Raw genomic sequence first — 16,050 nt, 5'->3', positions numbered from 1 at the left:
ATGTTCTCATTCACATGTAGGAGCTTAAAAAAATAACCTTATGGAGATAGCGAGTAAAATGGTGGTTACTAGAGAGGTTGGAAGGATAGTAGGGGTGTGGGGGATAAAGAGGGGTTGAGTAATGTGTTTGAAAATATAATTAGATGGAAGGAATTGATCTAGTGTTTGGTAGCACGATAAGGTGGCTATAGTTAATAATAATTTATTGTATATTTCAAAATAACTAGAAGAATGCAATTGGAGTGTTCCTAACACAAAGAAATGATAAATACTTGAGGTGATGAATGCCCCATTAACTTGATTTGATTATAATATGATTGTATCAAAATATTATATGTATCCCATATGATAACTGTTATGTATCCATATTCATAAGAATAAAAATAAATAAAAATTTTAAAAAAGAAAAATAAAATAACGTATTTACTCTGGCCCTTTACAAAATTTGTCAACTCCTGATCTATACAATTTAATAAAAAGCATATAAATGGATACTGAAATTTCTCTCATTATTTTTCACTGACTAACTGGTGCCAGAATTTAATCAAAATGACTAAGAACACCACTTTATTTCAACATTGGTCCTCTTATATTTGGCCCAAATGAGCCATTTTTGTTTCGAATTATTACATTCTATATGGCATGGCATATGTGGGATATTCAGTAATTTTTCAAGAATTTTCTCAGTTGTTAAAGGATTGAAATATTGTTAATTGTCTTCTATGAAAACGTAGCTTCTTATAAGCATGTTTTGAGCTTGTATGTGCTTTCCCTAGTAGCTGAATTTTTTTCCATGAGATCAGTTCTCTTGACATTACTGTGATGGAAATTGAGGTTTTAAAGTCCCTTTGGTTGGAAAAGTGTATTTTTGTTTGGAGTAGATATACAGAAATCATGATACATCCAGTGTAACACCATTAAATCACTCACTTCTCAGAAACAGTAGCTAAAACCATTAATGTTTAATCACTTCATAGCCAATGCCAAGTAGTTTACATTAACAGGGAGCAGAATATGCTATGGCCAAATGAAACTAAATGGAAAACTCAGAAACAGCTGATGATGTCTAATTTAACATCTTTGTTTTTTCCTGGGACATTTATGCTCACGGTGGTGATTTTATATTGCACACATATAATATAGTCATGGTTATTGCTTTTAAAATTGCTTCTAGTTTCTTTGATGGATTTAAATTTATTACTGTTTTATGGAGAGATAGCATATTGTTCCACCAGGAGCATCACAGTGTCTCATTGCTCTGCCACACAAACAAAATTTAAACCCACCCAAAACCAAAAATCACCCCAAATCCCTTTATCCAAAACAAAAGCAATAGCCATTATGTTTAGGGTCCTGAATTAGCATTTTAAACTATGTTTTAAAATATGAAGAAGAAAAATTTCATAGATTACTATTTTTAGGAACCTACCCCAAAGATACATTAGATAAATGTATGAAAGTACTTGCAAACCAGGTTATTTATTGAAGCACTATTTTTAATAGTAAGTGATTGCAAATAATTCAAATATTCACTAACAGAGAATGGTTATGTAAACTATGAAGATTAACACAATAGATTATTATGCAGCTGTAAAAAGAATTAGAAAAATCTCTATATGTTACTATGGTTACTGTGGAATAAACTTTAGGATATATATATACTCTTGCATGTGTGTGAGTGTGTATTTGCATTTATGTTTCATTTAATTTATTATTGGTTTGTTTTAGAGACAAGTCTCACTCTGTTGCCCATGCTGAAGTGCAGTGGGACAATCATAGCTCACTGTAACCTCAAACTCCTGGGCTCAAGCGATCCTCCCTCTGCAGCCTTTTGAGTAGCTAGGACTACAGGAATGCACCACCATGCCTGGATAATTTTTAAATTTTTTGTAGAGATAGGGTCTTGCTATGTTACCCAGGCTGGTCTGGAAATCTTGGCTTCAAGTGATCCTCCTGCCTTGGCCTCTCAAAGTGCCGGGACTGAAGGAGTGAGCCATCGCACCCTGACCTTATATTTTAAAATCAATGAAAAGACAAACCATAAAGTTTAGAAAAAATAGTTAACTATAGAGGGAAGGAGGCAATAGAATAAAAGGAAAAGAGATAGAAACTATTTTTTTAAGGTATCTTGTTTTAAAGATGTGACTTTGAAAACATAAATATTTTACATAATGATTAAATTAATTAAACACAAAGAGCAGTTCCTAAACATTGAAAGTAAAAAGAAACAAAGAAATCTCAATGCGTATTTTATTGATGGCATAACCTTCCACAAAGGAACTATCCCAAGTGGTCTTAAAACATAACAATTTGATTGTACATAAATGGTAGGACAACAGAATATAAAAACAATTTTTTCAGTAATGGTATTATTATTGGTAGTAGTGTCGATATTGTTCTGAGACTGTAATCTGCATAGTGTGGCATGAAACAAATGAGTAATTATATCAGCATCACTGAAAACCAGGATTTGGGGCATGGCAGAAAGAAGATACACATACAAAATCAAGTAAGTAGAAACTCTGTACTCCTGAATTTGAATTAGAAGTATTAGTTTTAACTGATGATGTGTTTTATCTAAAACAAAACAAAGATAATTATTTTTATCTATATCTACTGAAAGGAATTAGCAAGCAGATGCAGGCAATGTGAGATGAACCTGGAATATAACTTACCATATTAGAAAATAATGATGCTATTCAATACAACTATCATTGTGTCAAAAAGACTCAAGACTAAATGAATACCAATACCATGCCAATAAATTTCAAGATGTGAAAGATGTTTAAATCTATGAGCTCATAAGATATATACACACACAACACCCACACACCTATATGTACACACACAGATTTTATACATGTCTATAAATGTATTTTATCTGTGCATGTGTGTGTATAGTCTTTGAAGGATATTAAGAATCTTATTTTTTAAATTGTTTAGAATCAAACAAACCCTGAGCATTTATCTTGCCTCTTCTACATAAACTTTAACTCAGCATAACCAATAGCTGATGAAGAAGAAATGTTTCCTTGTAGAAGCAAACCAGTGAATAATTGAAGAAATAATTTATCTTTTCAACATCTAATGAGTTAATGGATTCAAGCAAAGATTATCCACGGCTGCTAACAACACAAAAAGAAGACAATTGGAAATTAGTTATTACTGAGGGAAGTACCCAATACCATCTATGAAACTGTGTGGACAAAAACGCTGACAAAAATCTCCATGAATCTCTAATCTTGAATACAAATTTAAAGAAAATGCAAAGGATTAAAATAGACCATGATGAAGTCAGAAAAATGATTCAGACAGAGAAAAACACTCCAGGACCAGAAACCCATTCCTTCCACAAAAGCTTGCAGATAGAGATTGACTGACCAAGAGAGCAGAGACATAGAGAGAACCTAGAGATTAAAAGAAACTTGAGCGATTCGTCAGCATTCAGTTGCAATGTATGGATGTGATTTGAATTCTAATTCAAAAACCAAAGTAGAAAATGGTAAACAATTGGGGAAATGCGAACAATGATAGAATATTTAATATTAATGAAATACGTTAAATATTTTCAGATATGATAATGGCATTGAGTATGTAAAAAAGAGTCTGTTTTTAAAGAAATACCTCTGAAATACAGATGATATAATATCATCTGTATATTAGATGATATTATATATATCAGTACCATCAGAATAAAGTAAGGTTAGCATGAATTGTTAATTGTTGACACCTCGCAATAGGTACGTGGATAATTACTATATACTGTTCTCATTCCTTTTATTTATGTTTGAAATGTTCTAAAATTAAAAGTTAAAGCATAGAGTGTAAAGTTGAGCAAATTCCTCCAAGACCTAAATATAGCTTATCAAAACTTACATGAATTAGATGCTGCCTGTTGAGCTAATCCTTTTAAAATATTTTGCACTCCACAGAGGAAGGTTTTATATATAAGTCTGAGTTTTGTTTTTCTGAGTTGTTTTCAGTTGGCCCATGTGATTACATTTTTATACATGGTAAAAATTTATATATATTTTTCCAAGTCTGAGTTTTTTCTTTCTTTTCTTTTCTTTCTTTCTTTTTTTTTTTTCTTTTTCTTTTTGAGACAGAGTTTTGCTCTTCTTGTCCAGGATGGAGTGCAATGGCGCGATCTCAGCTCACCGCAACCTCTGCCTCCCGGATTCAAGTGATTCTCCTGCCTCAGCCTCTTGAGTAGCTGGGATTACAGGTATGCGCCACTACGCCTGGCTAATTTTGTATTTTTAGTAGAGATGGGGTTTCCCAATGCTGGTCAGGCTGGTCTCAAACTCTTGACCTCTGATCCATCCGCCTTGGCCTCCGAAAGTGCTGGGATTAGAGGCGTGAGCCACCGCACCCAGACCTGAGTTTCTTTCTTAAAGCTTGTGTTAAGATGTTGCCATGTGGGGCCAATATCATAATATAACATACTATTCTGTATGTGTCTGCACATGTATAATAGAGATATTATTTTAAAATATGATTACAAATGATATAATCTCTTTCTTAAAACTTACAGGTTTTTGTTGTATTTTTTTTTCATTAACACTATGCCCTGAGACTTTATTACCAAAGGGAAGAGGAGAGGAGGCATTTTCTATTCAAGAAGCCCACAAATAGGAATTAGCACAGGTGCAACAGGGGGAATTCTTCATTGAAAAGGGACGAAAAGTAGAAATTCCTCTAGTACAAAAAGAGGGAGTTCAGAGAGAATGGATCTTGGGTTGGGATACTGCTGGGGTCCCCTGAAGGAACTTATGCCTTTGTGAGAAGATAGGGACCCTGTTGAAGGATATGCCCCATGTAATTGATTTAAATGTGCCCTCCTGCCCCACAAAAGGTATCCAACTTCTAACTCTTGAAACCTATAAATGTGACCTGGTGTGGAAAAAATGGTTTGGGCAGTTATAATTAAGTTAAGGTTATCTCGATGAGATTATTCTGGATTAGACTGGGCTCTAAATCCAATGGCAAATATTTATAAGAGAAGAGAAGGGGAAACAGACACAGAGACACAGAGAGAAGTCCACGTGAGGAAAGACGCAGAGAGTGGGGTTACACAGCCCCAAGCCAAGGAATGCCAAGGGTTGCAAGCAACCAGAAGATAGGAGAGAGGCAAGGAACAGATGCCCTGGAGAATCCAGACAGAACCAACCCTGCCAACAACTTGATTTCAGGTTCTGACCTCCTGAACTGGGAGATAATAAATTTATGTTTTAAGCCGCTAAGTTTATGGTAATTTGGTATGATTGCTCTAGAAAACCAGTATATCTCACTTATTATACCAAACTCTGGGAAGAATCCCAGTCATGGGGCACCTAAGTGCAATAGGAGATGCCCAAAAGCATAGTAACATTGGTCAGGTAGTTTGCAGGGGTGAGTTCCAGAGAGAAAACCCCTAAGTATCTCTTGACATACTTTTGTACACAGCTTCCTGGAGTTCTGACATGCCCCTTGTGGGATGCAGAAGGCAGCTGATGGCTGCGAAGCCGTAGGCCTATCACAGGGATCCCTGTAGTGAGGGATAACTCTAGCTGGGGTTACAGCAGAGACTATAGGTGGAGTTGTAGAGTAACGGTAGAGGCCAAAGAAGGAACAGGAGTTAGGTGGGAAAGGGGAAATAGTATCAGGTGCTAGATATGCTGAGAAAACAGCCCGTGGATTTCACCCACCGTGGACTTGCTAGAATGGATTTAGACAGGACAAACCAGAAGAAACTATTTGCAACTCAGAGAAGCAGAAGCCAGGGAAGAAATATAATTTGGAACTAAAGATCGCCTCCCCAGTATAAAGTTCTTATTGTGCCCAAATTTTATTTTGGAGAGGAGGAGAATCTTGAAAAGAGAAATTTTAATAAGAAATTGTTTGAACTGCAATCCGAGTTCTGCTGCAATGGACCATTGTAATCAGTCAGTGTCAACGGGGCAAGTCTAAAATTTCTTTTGTCATTAGGTGGAGGGAGGTTGGAAGTGAAGGAAGAACTCTGAGGTTACATCAGTCACATGATTTCTTTAAAACTACATTTGTGTGCATGAATTGTAATATATAATATTTGATCTTATTACACATAGAAATGGCAAAAATCAGTGATTATATGCTTTCAATATTTTTCTCAAGTAAAATCCACTATAATTTTTACAGGCTAAATTTAGACTTATTTTATTAACAATTTATTTGCACATCTGCCTTGGAAAGAGTCTGTTTCAAACAATGAAAATCTGATGCAACTGTATCTCTTTTAGTTTCAGTCCTACCATCGAAGTCCAGGAGAAGCCCATCTCTCTTCAAAGGGCTTTTCTTTTTTTTTCTCCTCAATCTGGGTGGCTAACTTTGATTTGTCTTTGGCATGATACTGTGGAGCTCACAAGTAACTCTCACTAAGAGTTCTGCAAATGCTAATTGATAGATCAGCAAGTTTGGAGGGCTGCTTTTAATACATAGTTTCTTTTGGAGCTTTGCATCTTTTCTACCTCTCAAGAGTCAAGTCTATTTGACAGCCAACTAGAAAGAGAGTATTGAAGTAATTGCCCATAAAATAAGAGTCTCCTATCTACCCTCTTCTCAGCACACTTGCCTAAAGAACCTGCCTACTGCCTTCACTCTTTGCTTCATTTGGTCATACAGCGGCTTGTTAGGTGTGGCCTCTTTTCAGCCAGGGCTACACAGCTCTATTTCAGTTCCCTGTATGCCTGTTTGCCTTCAGAGGCAGTGACCAATTTGCTAGGTTGCGAGGTAAAGTTCAATAAACCAGTCCAAAGTATCCAAGCAGTTTGTGGTTTGGAAATTCTTGAGCTCTTTTTGAGAAGATCGGTGATTTCCCATTGCCACTAGATGTCCCTGTGTGGCTTTTCTTTTGGACATCAGTGCTGTACACGCGGCAAGTTATTTCTATTCTGCCGGATGGAAGGAAAGTGCTCCGCAGGCTCTGAAGCGGCATGTCATCCAAGCTGGGACTCGGCACAGCTTAGCCCTAGCACGTGGATTTAGAGTACAAGGGTATGGCAATGCCAAAAATTACTCTGAGACTGTGCAGAAATCAGGATTATCTCTATAGAGGTCCTGGGGTCTTTCCAACTTGCATCATTAAACTTTTCCTGCCTCCCAGCCTACTCTCAATACTGAGACCAAAGCTTCTAAAACAATCTGTCATGAAGAATTACGAACTAGCTTTTAAAAAATATGTTTTTACTTCTGATCTCTTACAGGCCAATGCCTGATGTTACTGTATATGACCAGTATGCTGCTCACTGTGTGAGTTTGCGAACACCAAAACTGCGTACAGTAGGCCCCCTTTGTCTCAGTTTTGCTTTCTACAATTTCAGTTACCTATGGTCACTTGCAGTTCAAAAATATTAAATGGAAATTTCCAGAAATAAGCAACTCGTAAGTTTTAAATTGTGTGCCACTCTATGTAGTGTGATGAAATCTCACCTCCAACTCCATCCAGCCTGGGATGTGAATTATCTTTTTATCAAGCATCTCTGCACAATATACACTGTCCACCCCATCAGTCACTTAGCAGCCAGCTTGGTGATCGCATCAATTATAGTGGCATTGCAGTGTTTGTGTTCATATATTTAATAATGGCCCCAAAGTCCAAGAGTAGTAATGCTGGCATATTATAATTGTTCTATTTTATTATTAGTAGTTATTGCTGTTAAATCTTTTGCTGTGCCTAATTTATAAATTAAACTTTACAAAGTTTATAAACTTTATTTTATTGTGCCTAATTTATAAATTAAACTTTATCATAGTGCATGACATACATGTATAAATGGGAAAAAAACAGTAGAGTCATGCATTGCATAATGACATTTTGGTCAATGATGGAGCATATATATGGCTGTGGACCCATAAGATAATAACAGAGCTGGAAAATTTCTATCACCTAGTGACATCATAGCTGTCCTAATACTATAGTGCAAAGCATTACTCCCCTCTTTATGGTGATGTTGGTATAAACCAACCTACTGAGTTGCAAGTCATAGAAAAGCGAACAAGTAGTGTCCTAGGCCTTCCCATTCACTGCCCACTCACTCACTGACTCACCCACAGTGACTTCCAATCCTGCAAGCTCCATTCATGATAAATGCCCTATACATGTATACCATTTTTTTTTTTTTTTGAGACAGAGTCTCGGTCTGTTGCCCAGGCTGGAGTGCAGTGGCACGATCTCAGCTCACTGCAACCTCCACCTCCCGGGTTCATGCCATTCTCGTGCCTCAGCCTCCCGAGTAGCTGGGACTACAGGTGCCCGCCACCACGCCCGGCTAATTTTTTGTATTTTTAGTAGAGACAGGGTTTCACCATGTTAACCAGGATGGTCTTGATCTCCTGACCTCATGATCCGCCCACCTCGGTCTCCCAAAGTGCTGGGATTACAGGCATGAGCCACTGCGCCCGGCCGTTTTCTACTGTATTTCATGGTACCTTTTCTATGTTTAGATACACAAATACTTACTATTGTATTATAATTTGTCTACATTATTCAGTACAGTAACATGCTACATAGATTTGTAGCCTAAGAGCAATAGTCTACACCGTATAGCCTAGGTATGTGGTAGGCCATACCATCTAGGTTTGTGCAAGTACACACCATGATGTTTTCACCAAGATAAAATCACCTACCAATCCATCCCTCAGAATGTATCTCTGTTGTTAAGCAATACATGACTGTATATAGACATATTAAGTTGGTGCAAAAGTAATTGCGGTTTTTGCCATAAAAGTATGACAAAAACCGCAATTACTTTTGCACCAACCATGTTACTGTACTGAATACCGTAGGCAATTGTAACACAATGGTATTTGTGTACCTAAACATAGAAAAGGTACAGTGAAATACGGTAGAAAACATTAAAAATTGTATACCTGTATAGGGCACTTATGAATGGAGCTTGCAGGATCGGAAGTTGCAGTGGGTGTCAGTGAGTGAGTGGGGAGTGAATGTGGAGGCCTAGGATATTACTTGCTTGCTTTTCTATGACTTGCGACCCAGTGGGTTGGTTTACACCAGCATAATCACAGAGCTGAAAGCGGCTTATACCACCTAGCAGGGGCCAGTTGTTACCAGCAGGATTTGATACTATTGACAGTTTCAGGCATCAACTGGGCTCTTGAAATACACACTTGCAGATAACTGGTGTCTACTGTATTCCCTGTTTAATAAAACCAGTTAATTATCTGTATGCTTGGTTGTCACAGCAATGTCAGCTGGCTATAAGTGTCCTTTTAATGCTTACTCTCAATTTCTGTATTTATTTTGTTACACACTGGAAACACTTAGTGGACTAGCACTTGTTTGAGGATTAATTACCCTTCGAGCGACACTGGCCTAGGCATTATCACAGGCTGAGTTCTACATCCTTAAATTAAAACTAATGGACCTCGAGGAACTCGAGAGGCCTAAGGCAGTTTTAGGAGACTTGAATGGAGACTTTTGTAACGTGGCAGGAGCTGTACTGTGTCCTTCCAGAACTCCTGCTCTAGGCCAGGCCTGGACCTTCCACTGAGCAACTACACTGAATCCAGATGAAGGCTACCTTAAAACAGAAAACAGTGGATGCTGCCAGGAAGCAACAGCAGTGGAGAAGGAATGCTTCTTGAAGTTCAGCTTCTGAACCTTCTTGGGGAAATTAAGTTAATCTTGTAAAGTGCCACTTTGCATATCTGAAGACAAATAAAGGTGGCATAGGGATGGTAAATACCTTGCACTTGGATTCGTTTTAATAATTAGCCATAGTGACACCTAGGTGATAGATAATGTGATGGCTTACCCAGCAACCAGCTCCAATTACAGAAATAACAGAAGGAAATTTTAGCTTCACAAACTGAAAAGAAATAGTTTGTTTACTCGATGCATCAACAGTTTGTGTCTCAACAGTCATCTGTTGAGCCAGTTATTTGTAATGCAAGAGCACAACTTGCCTAAAAATAATGTTGAGAATAGTGGTTAAGTGTCCTGTTTTGCTTATAGAAGACCATTTAAACCAGACTATAGTTGAACTAAAATAAGTAAGCTCTCTTTTTCTCTTTTTTACGGTTCCATGGGTCAGGTCAAATTGACAGCACGGAACATTGCTTACTCTTGAAATTCCAAATTCTTGAAATTGCAATTTCAAATATTGGGTTTTCCCTGCCCTTCTTAGGATAGCCAGTAGAAAAAAAGGGGTTTCTCTGGATTTCCTTGGTCTGGTAGGTGCAGCAATATGACATGAGTACCTCATAGGAGGGACTACAGAGAAGCAAGGATTCCAGACGGAGGAAGAGTTTGGAATGTGAAAGAAGGGTGTTATTAGCTGATGCTGATTCATTGGGGTTTGAAGTATGAACACGTGTTTAGTGAGCAATATTGGAGTTTCCATAGTAAGAGCTTGCAGAGGTGGCTGGGAGTGAGGCGTGAGATCTCCCCAGTAGAGGCAACAGAGAGTGATGAGAGCCAGAAGCACTGGATCAGGTGCTCCCAAGGGGAAGTTGTAATGAAGAGTGAGGCAGGATTGCATAAGCAGAAAAAGAGAAAAAGAGAGCAATGCTCTTGTGAAAAGGGAGTTGAAGTGCAATACAGACTGCAGCTCCATCAGTCAGAGGGTTGAAATTTCACACATGAAGGCTCATTTTGATATGTTCACATTTATGTGGCAAGGGCTCCAAAACGGAGGCCCTAAATACATCTTTTCAGAATAACTCCAGCAAAGACTGACATTTACTTGATATTTCTCTGGTTGGGAAATGTAGTAGAGGCAGGGGCATATACAGGTTTTATGGGGCCTAAACCTTACGTAATTTGAGGGTACCTCAGGGAAAAAAAAAGAGAACAATTTAAAATATTAAATTGGGTAGAGAATTTTTTTTAAAAAGCTAACGCATGCTACAAATTATAGAAAAAAACAGTATTTTTTTTAAACTTTAAACATATGCAGGTTTGCTATATAGGCAAACTCGTGTCTTGGGGGTTTGTTGTCCAGATTATTTTGTCACCCAGGCACTAAGCCTAGTACCCAATAGTTATTCTTTTCTGCTCCTCTCCCTCCTGCCACCCTCCACCCTCAAGTAGGCCCCAGTGTCTGTCGTTCCCTTCTTTGTGTCCATGTGTTCTCATCATTTATCCTCATAAGTGAGGATATGCAGTATTTGGTTTTCTGTTCCTGTGCTAGTTTGCTAAGAATAATAGCCTCCAGCTCCATCTATGTTCCAATAAAAGTCATAATCTTGTTCTTATTCCTTTTTATGGCTATATAATGTACATCATTCCATGGTGTATATGTACACATTTTCTTTATCCAATCTGTCATTGATGAGCATTTAGGTTGATTCCTTGTCATTGCTATTGTAAAGAGTGCTGCAATGAACATTAACATGTATGTTTTTATAGTAGAATTATTTGTATTGTTCTGGGTATAGAAGCAGTAATAGGATTGCTGGGTCAAATGGTATTTCTGTTTTTTAGCTCTTTGAGGAAGTGCCACACTTCTTTCCACAATGGTTGAACTTATTTACACTCCCACCAAGAGTGCATAAGTGTTCGCTTTTCTCCACAACCTCTCCACCATCTTTTATTTTTTGACTTTTTAGTAATAGCCATTATGACTGGTGTGAGGTGATAGCTCATTGTGGTTTTGATTTGCATTTCTCTAATGATCAGTGATATTGAACTTTTTTCATATGCTTGTTGGCCAGATGTATGTCTTCTTTTGGAAAATGTCTGTTCATGTCCTTTGCCCACTTCTTTGTTTTTTTTTTTATTTTACTTTAAGTTCTGGGATACATGTGCAGAATGTGCAGGTTTGTTACATAGGTACACATGTGCCACAGTGGTTTGCTGCACCTATCAACCCATCATCTAGGTTTTAAGCCCCACATACATTATGTATTTGTCCTAATGCTCTCCCTCCTCTTTTCCTTTCCCCCCACCCCCTGACAGGCCCTGGTGTGTGATGTTCCCCTCCCTGTGTCCATGTGTTCTCATTGTTCAACTCCCACCTATGAGCGAGAACATGCCGTGTTTGGTTTTCTGTTCCTGTGTTAGTTTGCTGAGAATGATGGTTTCCAGCTTCACCCATGTTCCTGCAAAGGACTTGAACTCATTCTTTTTTATGGCTGCATAGTATTCCACAGTGTATATGTGCTACATTTTCTTTATCCAGTGTATTATTGATGCCTTTGCCCACTTCTTAATGAGGTTGTCTGTTTTTCTCTTGTAAATTTAAGTTTCTTATAGATGCTGGATATTAGACCTTTGTCAGATGCATAGTTTGCAAATATTTTCTCCCATTCTGCACATTGTCTGTTTACTCTGTTGATAGTTTTTTTGCTGTGCAGAAGCTCTTAAGTTTAATTAGATCCAATTTGTCAATTTTTGCTTCTGTTGCAATTGCTTTTGGCATCTTCATCATGAAATTTTTGCTCATTCCTATGTCCAGAATGGTATTGCCTAGGTTGTCTTCCAAAGTTCTCATAGTTTTGGGTTTTACATTTAAGTCTTCAATCCATCTTGAGTTGATTTTTGTATATGGCATAAGGAAGGGGTCCAGTTTCAATCTTTTTTATATGGATAGCCAGTTATCTTAGCCCCATTTACTGAATAGGGAGTTATTTCCCATTGCTAGCTTTTGTCAGCTTTGTCAAAGACCAAATGGTTGTAGCTGTGTGGCCTTTTTTCTGGGCTCTCTATTCTGTTCCATTGGTCTATGTGTCTTTTTTGTACCATTACCATGCTGTTTTGATTACTGTAGCCCTGTAATATCATTTGAAGTCAGGTGATGTGAAGCTTCCAGCTTTGAAGAACAATATTTTTACTTGTCAATCTTATCTCTATAATTCTTTTTTGCATATTTGCATTGTATCTTCTTTGATTGCCTCTTCACATGACATTGATTGTGTAATTTGATTTCCTATAGTAAGAACAAGATAATTCTTTCCACTCGCCTCTAGCATGGTTAATTTCATTGATACTTTCAGAAAGTTTTGTTTTATTACTTTCTCAGTAATATCATGCAAACTTTTAGGATTGTTGACAAATTTAGAAAGATTTCTATCAAATTTCTTTATCTATAAACTTTCTGGAAGAATGTTCCCCAGACTAACTGGTAGTTCCATACATTTCAGCTTCATTTTTCTCCCAGTATGTACATAGTTTGAATGCCTGACACAATAATGTAAGTTCAAGTCATAATCTCAACTCCAGTCCTTCACTTTTGTTCTAGAAATAAGAAAAACAGATATTGTTTATAGTGTTATAGTCATTTTGGGATATGGCTTTATAGTCTTACAGTGATTTTGGAATATGGCCAAGTTATTTTCCTGTCTCTTTATCTCTATATGTCTCTATATCTATCTAGATATATACAAAGATATATCTATCTACCTAGATATATACAAATATCTATCTATCTATCTAGATATATACAAAGATATATCTATCTAGATAGATATATGCAAAGATACATCTATCTAGATAGATATATACAAAGATATATCTAGATAGAGATATACAAAGATATATCTAGATAGAGATATACAAAGATATAGATCTTTCAGTTTGGAATTACTCCGGTTTAGATTGATCACCAGTGAGTCTTGTTTTACAATGCCCTCCTTCTCTTTCTCTTCGGCTTCTCAAGTTTTATGGCGTTTCTGTGCTTCTTTAATAATTCGGAAAGCATTCTGAAGGTTCAAGACTGGTACTGTCTGTTCCGCGGTCATCGTATGACGCTCGGTATGTAATTACCTTGACAAAAGTCGCTTCAGGGTTAGAAAAGATGTTGCCTTCATTCCTGCCCAGAGCACTGCCTGGGCAATAAAAGTTGATTTGCAAGTAAGTATAATCTCCTTCCACGGACATACTTATATTCTTGATTGTGGCAATGTGAAAACGTGTTGAAATGCCAAACACAGGCATTATTACAGTCTTATATTTCTCATCAATGTAGATCTTCATTTCCCAAATATGTGGTTCCTTAGGCATCAGAGATGGGTTTTTATAGGACACACTAGATGTGTGAGCTTTCTGAATCTGCTGTTCTCCCCTTTGTTCAGTCAATCTCCTCTCTGCTTCTTCATTGAGTTGAGCCGCTAGTTCTTTTTGATGTGTTCTTCTTTTCTCTTCCGCAGTCATTTCATTTCTTGTTCTTTCTGTAATGCTGCCCGAGAACCTCTTCCCAAAAGGTTCTCTGCCTCCTCTTTCTCTCTTCCTCTTCTTCCTCATCTTCCTCATCTTGGTTCTTTAGGAATATCCCCACATTCTTCACTTTCTTCTTCACAGAAGTCAGAACAGTAGCTGGGCCATCCTCATCCATCAGCACTGTGTCACTAAGGAACGGGGCATAGGTTTTGTTTTCTGGCTTTTTCCCCTCCTTGTTAGTCAGGTCCGAGAATCCCAAACTGATGCTGAAAACCATTACTGTCTTCAGTTTGTATTGACTTTTACTATTGATTACTAGGGAGCCTTCACGGAATTCAATTCCCATCCCAAATCCTAGGTTTTTGGTAATTCTGTTCAGGAGTTCTGGCTTCTGCTTTTTAACCACGTCCATGACAGCGTTATATACATCACATATCTTCACACCATGTCTTAATTCCTTCAGCAGCTCCTCTTGAAGCTGGCGTAAAATGTTGTAATTTTCTTGAACTTCCTGAGAAGGATCAACCATCAAAATGTGAACAGGTTGGAGCAGTAAGACTTGAAGTGAATACCCATGGCACAAGTGATAGCCCCAAAATGCATATGATTCTTGTCACTCACCACACTGAACTTGAGGTTATAGTTGCCACCACTCTGAATGATAGGAGGGTAACACATTTCCACAGTAGAAGGGTCTGCCCCAGCAGGGTATTTTTTCTCTTCAATGGCCTTTTCCACAGACTCAGCCAGTTTGCTGTGTCGAACTTTCTCATCTGCATCAACTATTTCCACGACTCTTTCCTTGAAGAATTTGTTGAAGGCTTCGGAAGTGATGCTGGCTGCTTTCTTCATTAATTTGAGCTCCCCATCCTCCTTTACAGCCATGGCATATGCCACAACTGCACTGATATCTATTTTGTCAAAGCCTTCTTTGTTGAGGCAGTCATTCCAGCTCTTCATGAACTCTCCAGGGAATTTGTCTTTGCTGAACACTCCAATCTTCTTGCCATTCTTGCTTTCTTTAATGGCTTCAATCATTTTGTCAAAGCTACTCTTACTACTTTCATTCTTTTCTCGTATCAGCAGTGTGATGCAGGGGCTCCACTAGCATTCTCATTGCCCTTAGTGTTGGCAATCTGTTTCAAAAACTCCACTTTTTTCTTGCTGGCCATAAAGACGATTTTGTCATCACAAAAGACCATGATAGTATCAGTTAGTTCATAACCAAAGGGCCATGTCTGTAACACAGTTGATTTGGCATAAACAATTTCTTCATCAACACCCACTGATACAACAATGGCATCAACGTTGGCATACTCATCTTCTCCTTTCTGCCAATTGCTGTACAATCTCTTCACTCAACGATAATAAGCGTCTTTGTCCAGAGTCACAGCCATAGCCCTGGATGCCGCTTCTCCTCGGGTTCCGAGAATCACAGAGGTCCCGGCTCTGCCACCAGCTCTTGGCCCAGGAATCCCTCCCTCTTATTCTTGGTTAGATTTATAATCAGCTACTAACACTTCTTATGCTACCATAAATTGTATAGTATCATTTTCTATTTTTTCTGTTTGTTGCTGTGTTATATAAGTGCAGTTGAATTTTATATATCATTTTGTATTTAGAAAAGTTGCTTATGTCCCTTATTAATACAATAGATTCTTTTGTTTTTTTTCCATTTACTTTCACCTTCTCAGCTTTTTCTTGACTAATCTAACCAGATATTTGTATTTTTCTTGTTCAGTCTTTTAAAAACCCAACTTTCACTTGTATTTATCTCCTTCATTATATAGGTATTCTTCATATTATTAATTTCCACTGTTTGCTGCACTATGTCCTTTCTTCTTTCTTTATAGAAAGAAGTGTTGTGGGATTTGTTTTCTACTTTTTAATAGATATTTAAAAATAAAAGTAAAAAT

At 37.6% G+C, this 16,050-nt stretch overlaps 1 protein-coding gene and 1 pseudogene across 2 annotated transcripts in view; one reads left to right on the top strand and one right to left on the bottom strand.

Moving 5' to 3' along the window:
- Positions 1–3,911, top strand: part of MGST1 (microsomal glutathione S-transferase 1) — a 29,484-nt gene extending 25,573 nt beyond the window's left edge. For both annotated transcript variants that reach the window (XM_055280526.2, XM_055280519.2), the window contains one exon: positions 2,944–3,911. In XM_055280526.2, coding sequence (XP_055136501.1) covers positions 2,944–2,986 — 43 coding nt within the window. In that variant the 3' untranslated portion in view covers positions 2,987–3,911. The remainder of the gene's footprint in view (positions 1–2,943) is intronic.
- Positions 3,912–13,543: 9,632 nt separating this feature from the next.
- LOC129483300 (FACT complex subunit SPT16-like) lies at positions 13,544–15,531 on the bottom strand (annotated as a pseudogene).
- Positions 15,532–16,050: the final 519 nt, after the last annotated feature.

Source organism: Symphalangus syndactylus, chromosome 5 (genome assembly GCF_028878055.3).
Source record: "Symphalangus syndactylus isolate Jambi chromosome 5, NHGRI_mSymSyn1-v2.1_pri, whole genome shotgun sequence".
NCBI classification, from domain to species: domain Eukaryota; kingdom Metazoa; phylum Chordata; class Mammalia; order Primates; family Hylobatidae; genus Symphalangus; species Symphalangus syndactylus.
This window is presented reverse-complemented; position numbering and strand designations above follow the sequence as displayed.